Source organism: Palaemon carinicauda, chromosome 2, assembly GCF_036898095.1.
Source record: "Palaemon carinicauda isolate YSFRI2023 chromosome 2, ASM3689809v2, whole genome shotgun sequence".
NCBI classification, from domain to species: domain Eukaryota; kingdom Metazoa; phylum Arthropoda; class Malacostraca; order Decapoda; family Palaemonidae; genus Palaemon; species Palaemon carinicauda.
This window is the reverse complement of record NC_090726.1, coordinates 89106554-89114053: the sequence shown is the minus strand read 5'-3', so window position 1 is coordinate 89114053 and position 7500 is coordinate 89106554. Positions and strand designations below refer to the sequence as shown.

At 32.8% G+C, this 7500-nt stretch overlaps 1 protein-coding gene across 3 annotated transcripts in view; it reads left to right on the top strand.

The window, feature by feature from the left end:
- The window catches only part of LOC137625969 (uncharacterized), a 247843-nt gene that overhangs the window by 114142 nt on the left and 126201 nt on the right, over positions 1 to 7500 (top strand). For 2 of the 3 annotated variants that reach the window (XM_068357051.1, XM_068357043.1), the window contains exon 2: positions 6734 to 7251. In XM_068357051.1, the coding sequence (XP_068213152.1) occupies positions 7026 to 7251 (226 nt within the window). In that variant the 5' untranslated portion in view covers positions 6734 to 7025. Of the gene's footprint in view, positions 1 to 1103; positions 1190 to 6733; positions 7252 to 7500 lie in introns of those variants that run through there. The other variant, XM_068357060.1, reaches the window with a different exon arrangement.

Below are 7500 nucleotides of genomic sequence, written 5' to 3'. Positions count from 1 at the left end.
AAGCCCTTAAAGCCATTCAAAATTTGGCTTACAATTATATACTTCTGCGACAATGCTAAGAGCCTAAGCATTTCATTCAAATTAACTTCTTACCTTTGAAGTAAATAACTAAAAGCATTTCTTAACACCTATAGATCTTTACAGAACAGTTTAAATGAAACATTTGATTGCAGTTTCAAATTGCTCCAGTAAACTAAGCTACGTTCTAAAACAAAGCAAAGTCGTGGGTTTGACAATCTATGACAAGAAATGGGCGGGACTACGAATTTGCTACAGAAATATTGTCCAGGATGTTTATGAAAAAGCTTAAACAAATTGAACACTATCCCCAGCGAAGGACAACAAGTGATCTAGATGTACATTGAACGAAGAAAATTCGAATTTGGGGAAAAAAAATTCTGTGATTCACAAAGGTCACTTGTCACGTAAAACGTAAAGAATTAACGGAGTCTTTGTTTAATATCAACAAGGAATCTGAAAGCAAAATTTTCGATAGTTGGTAAGGGTTATAAAGCAGAAGCAAATTGACAATAAAAAAAAAGAAAATGGTATGAGTAAAAAGAAAAAAAAAATAGCTGGACGAAGAGCAGAACGAACGAAATTCATAACTAGAAAGAAATTGTACGAAATGAAAAGGGCTAAGGGCTTATTAATTTTGTCATATATAGTTTTAATCAATTCAATGATACGTACAGATATTTAGTGTGTATTATTCACATACAAATGAAATACAAAGAATTACAATTGCATTACCATCAAATGATTTAAAAAGATGATATAGAGTGTCAGGTAACAATACTTGAATAGAACGTCGGCACTATACCCAAATTCCCTCAACAGATAAAGCCAAGCAGTCCACCTAAATATGAGTCACTCCATCATCATTCGTCTAATGCTATGAGAGGTAACTCCCTTGGGATGCTTCCTTATACAGCATACGGTTTGAAATGCAAGCCAAAAGTATTGAGAGTTAGTGATGAAAATAAAAAAAAAAAAAAAAAAAAAACGTCAGCCTCCAACCAATTGCCATGCAATGAGTCTCCTTGCATCGACTACCCAAAACCCTTAGTGGCAAGGATTGCTAATCTGTTGATTCAGTTGCACTACGGCAGCTGGACGAGCTGGACTATCGGGGCCCAGTAATTCGAACACCGCTCACTGCTTCACTCCATCTCTAATTGAAGACCTGGTAAGGAAAGTGAGGTGCTACTGCTTGGCGTAATTATCATTGGAAAATTTTACATACGTAAATGAACTTGAATAACTATTAAACAAGTAAATTCATGAGGTTATAATAATTGAGCAGAATTGTTTACTAAACTATAATGTAAGGTGTTAAGAGGTTCCTATGTTGACGCAGTGACAATGAACAACCGTGATTTGAATTTTGTTGTTATCAATGCATTCAAATATTTTAAAACATCACTATTCGCCGAAAAAAAAAATCAAAAATATTTATATCAGTTCAAAACTCTGTGAAACCTCTTATAAGTTATTAAAAACCGGAAATCATATCACAACAAAAATCCTCTGCATTGTAATCAAGGGCATTGTGAGGGATATACCAATGGACTGGAACTGATTACTTCACCTTAGACATTTTGAACATCAAGAAAATCCTTAACAAATTTCATGCAAAACTTGCTCGCCACACTTCATTTAAATCGATATTGTAGAAGCTCCTGTTGAATTTGCGAGGGTATTATATCTATTCGGAAAACTATTCCAGTATGTGAAGATTATATACCCTTAAAAACATATTTTCGTAATATTAGTGTTTAATGATTGACTATAATGTCTCAGGACTAGTCAATACCAAGACTCCAAACCACGCGCAACGCTCACCCAACAGCGTTGATGGCTTACAACAAATACCCAGATTTAGAATGAGAAAACTACTATTCATCCTCAGGCTTTCAATTCGAATCTCTTATTCCATCGCAAAGTAGTAATCAAGCGAATGATAGAAGAATTAACATTTTGCGATTTTTATATATATATATATATATATATATATATATATATATATATATATATATATATATATATATATATATATATGATAAATTTTGCACATTTTTACGTGTTTTTTCATATTCAAATAAGCCATATATATTTTTGATACATTAATGTCTGGATTCTCTTAACGACCTCGGGATCAGAGCCCCAGGCGAAATCACACAAAGACAAGAGCTTGGCTCCGGCCGGGAATCGAACCCTGGTCGGCAAGCTTGTACAGACAGTGACTAACCCACTTGGCCGTATGGCTTATTTGATATATATATATATATATATATATATATATATATATATATATATATATATATATATATGTGTGTGTGTGTGTGTGTGTATATATATATACATATATATATATATATAATGTATATATACATACATATATATATAATGTATATATACATACATATATATATACATACAGTACATATAAATATATATATGCATATGTATATATATATATATATATATATATATATATAAATATATATATATATAATTATATATATAAATATATATATATATATATATATATATATATATATATAAATATATATATATATATATATATATATATATATATATATATATATATATATATATATACTGTATATATCCGCACACTACTGACGTTATATAATATCAAATAAAGCTCGTTTTTCTTTAGTCACCTAAATATAACATGATTTTTTTCCTGTTCCTCTCTGGCTGTAACAAATTAAATTCGAATAAATTTAGTATAAGAATAATAGTACACAGCAGAGCAAATCTTACCAGAAGACATCAATACTATTTTGAGTATCTCTCTCTCTCTCTCTCTCTCTCTCTCTCTCTCTCTCTCTCTCTCTCTCTCTCTCTCTCTCTCCATCATCGTTATTTTAGCTGCAACTATGTTAATATTCCATTGGAATTTACTTCTAACGCATACCCATTCCCATGATGATTTGGAGAGATGTCTGCCACAAAGTTAATAATATGATAACAAATCTGCAGATCGATGGAGGAATTCCTTTGCACCATACCACCTCGGGTTCTTCAAAAACGTTAATACTGCTATTGTAAGATAGCCATCAATTAGTGCAATACCTTAAGGATAGAGTCATTGAAATATGATGAAACGAACTTTTAGGTCACCGAAAAGACTCGTTTCCTAGCAGAGATATATGAGGCTTTTGTTTAGGTAGTAAAGATTCGTATTTGAAACTAATCTCGTTTATATGGATATTGCAAAGCTAAGATTTTGTCATGAAATAAAAAACGTCTATGACTTGAATAAATTTTGATCATCTTAATTTAGTGAAAATCCATCCAAGATTATGAAATATTGGACAAATCAGACAGAAGCATTACAAAACACAAGTACAAACCGATCAAAACAATAACACAGAGGTCTTTACGCAAATGTTATACTTGCTTTCTCAATCAAGAGAAGGTGGAAAGACAAATGCTTCACAAGAGGCTGCAGATAGTTAACATTTCAAATCGCCACACAAAATTGAATTAAAAAATGTCCTTTCTTACACAACTCTGAAAACGTATCTTCTTTTTAACTCCAATTTTTCATACCACAGAAATAGCTTAATTATGATAGGCTATGTATGGTTCTTTGCGCAACATTCATAATCCTTCCAAAAGGCTTCCGAAAACTCCTGCGCTCTTCCCATCCTAACAATGCAATAGTCTTTCGTGAGCGCACCAAACTTTCCTCGTAAACAACAAAAGAGAGACAACATTATCTGCATCCTTTATCATCACTTAGTTCGTCAACATCAAGAAGAGAATGGTCCCCTAAAATAGAAATGAAAAATAAAGAAAGTCTGAACACCACAGAAAGGATGTGGCCAAACAACCGACGCCGAAAGAGAGAAAGAAAAATGGACAAATAAAGAGCAAATCAAAACTACGCCACTTTTATGGCTTAAACGAGATAAACACTTATGCAAATTCTTTCCTCGAGTTGCCAGAGAAATTTGCTTTTGTGCATTTGCAACGCAGCAAGGAAACAAAACAAAGAAAAAGAAAATTAAAAATACGTAGTGATCTATTTAATAAGACATTAGATCATTTAAAACATAAATAAATTAATGACTCCAGATTAAATCATTGGCAGACGCCGAACGATCATCATTGTGTAGATTAATCAGTTGCTAATAAAGTCACTAAACATTTGAATTTATTTATGGTCAATAAAGAAGGGATTTGTTCATCTGCAAGTGGAAGGAAGTACCGGACCTCTTAAATAAGAGCGCCCTTGCATGTTTTGACATTATTAACTCTTATAAAGGCAACCTACATTTATAAACGCACCGACACACCTGCAGTCTGCCTAAAACTTAAGAGAGACCGAATCTGCCACGGCGAGACTACCCAATACCTACTTTACATTGCAGCACGGTTTTTAACTACGGCAAACAATATCCTAAGCAAAGTTATTACAAAACATCCTTGAGGCATCTTACATAAACACACCTACACATACAATATATGTAAGCTACATAGTGCACCCACACCCACACCCACACTCACACACATTATTATATATATATATATATATATATATATATATATATATATATATATATATATATATATGTGTGTGTGTGTGTGTGTGTGTGTGTGTGTGTGTGTGTGTGTGTGTGTGTACTTTTCGTCACGAAAATTAAGCCCAAGGCTGTTTCAGTGAACACTCATTACTCCACTACCGACCTGAGCAGCGAGTGAATGTCCTGCCCTAAGTAAAATGTATTGGGTGGCAGCAAAGATGGAGGAGAGTTTGGAGTTAGAAATTCAATTATATAGATATAAACAAATTCCCATTTATGAGTGCGAGTGAAATATGTATTTATGCATGATCACACATAGCATATATTAGGCATAGAATTTTAAATTTACGTGTATGAATATAATACATGAGTGTGTAGTCAGCTCTGTATATTCAAACACACACACATACCTCTTTACAAATGCAATTCACTCCTTGTCTGTACTGACACAAAGTGTGTGGGGTTAGATTGAAAGCTCGAATAAGAAAAAAAAAAAAGAAAGCTCTTAAGCAGCCAATAGAGACTTATGAATGGAATTTGCTTGAGTATTTGGAGATAGGCTTAAAACGTTTAGTTTATGAACATATCATAAAAGCAGAAACGATCTTGTCAATTACTTCTATCACTAATAGTAATCGGAATCATATTTTATTCATCAACATCGCTTTTAACTTGATATATCTACAAATATTTAGTAATTGCTCTTTCAGTTCGGTCACTTATTACCATATAATTTTAATAAACCTTTATTTTGTTTCTATGTTCCATTCCAGCTTCAACACAAGAAGTCATCTCTACTCTATGCACTACCTTTACTTCCTTTTATGATTCATAATATCTTCAGAAAAAAAAATCAATAAATGAACCAAGTCTCGATTATCGACCTTGCTTTACGAAATCGCTTAAACTAGACCTGATTATTCCTTGACCGGAATAGCAATGCTTTCATTCTCGATATACCCGCAAAAACAGCAAACTTCATATCAATTTCTGAATGCGCAACGTAATATTCCTTAACTTTATTAAGCTCGGAACATGAACTGCAAGGTCAAGTGACAAGTCTTTCATACTCAATCTTACTCTTCCCCTGAAGTGAAGGGACTTAGTGTATATTGTATGGCCATTGTTTTTTAGGGACCTGTAATTACTGCAAATATGCACAGACGTATACATTTATATATGTATATATATATATATATATATATATATATATATATATATATATATATATGTGTGTGTGTGTGTGTGTGTGTATGTATGTATATAGATAGATATGTATAATATTGTACTGTATATATACATATGTGTGTCCGTGTGTGTATTTACACAGTACAATATTATATTTATATATATATATATATATATATATATATATGTGTGTGTGTGTGTGTGTGTGTGTTTGTGTATGTATATATATGTATGTATATATATACACATTATTATATATATATATATATATATATATATATATATATATATGTCTATATATATACATTCATATATGTGTGAATGTTTGTATGTATTCGCGTGGGTTATTTTGAGTCTGTGTGTATAACTTTCTGTATCATGTTATTACTGACTAAGACTTTCAGTAAATATCCGCTAAGAATGAAATTGTGCAGAATCTTCATCACTCTTCGGAGGTTTCAAACATTGAGCAATGTGGCCCAGCTTTACCACAGCATGTCACAGGAGCATAACCTGGTTTGAGCCTGACCTAGTTCACCACTTCCCTTGATAAAGGAAGAGTGCCCCATGAGCTCTCCCTTTGAAATAATCACTCTAAATCCGGTATAGCCAACCGTCAGTCCGTTTCCAAGAACCTATTCATTACCTTGAGTAATGGCAACTCTCCCCAATGAGTCAAGTATCTTCCCATTAAAATCTCCCTTTCCTTTTCAATTGCTAAGCGGTCGAGGGTGGGTTAATTCCTTCGAACTTACTCACTGTGTCTGCTAGTGCTTACCGAATAATAATAGAATATCAGTTATCCTAGAAAACTGCCTTGGGTAACGTCTTTATAAAACTTGAATTAGAAAGTGTCATTCCAGTAGTCATTAGACCTGGCTCAGTATCATATATTAGGAGAGAGAGAAAAAGAGAGATACGATGTTTTATAAACATATTTTGAATATAGCGCTTCTAATTGTCTTTTTTTTTCTTCTTTTCAGGGCCTCGGGATTAAAATAACAACGATTCATTAAATCAAATTTAATCGAAACCTATATTACATGCTGCTCGAAGTGACAATTCATCTAATGAAATAGAATCATAAAGTTATCGTTTCAAAGGTCATTAAACAAGTTAGCTACCGAAACAGAATAGTCTTTATACAGTTTTCATATTTCCCTGAAAAATAATAGATAAATCAGTCATTACCTATCTTGCTAAAATTGTTTAAAGTGCGCAAGTTATTGAATAAACGACCAAGTGTCTTCAGAGGAAAGTTCTTATAAATTCACAATGAAATCGCAGCTCATAGAAGAGAAAAGTGTCAAGCCAACGAAAACCTCATGGTCTAAACAGGACAAGTTTTGCGGGATGGACAAATCAACTCGGAGCGGATTGAAGGTGACGGTCCTATGGGTCACCTACGTCCTCATGGGTTCCTTCGCTTTCATCTACCTCGAGCAGAGCACTTCCGTCATGTCGACCGAAAAAGATCACCATCACTGGGCCAGATTCAAAGGTACAGTCAGTCCTTGAGCTTTACTAAGAACATTTGACCTCATTGGCTATACATGTTTAGTTGTTTATTTTCCTTCACTAAAATATTTAGATTGGTCTTACATATATAAACTTACTTTTATATATATATATATATATATATATATATATATATATATATATATATATATATGTGTGTGTGTGTGTGTGTGTGTGTGTGTGTGTATGGAAGCAGAGTGGTACATAATTATACATGTTCAGACTAACATTT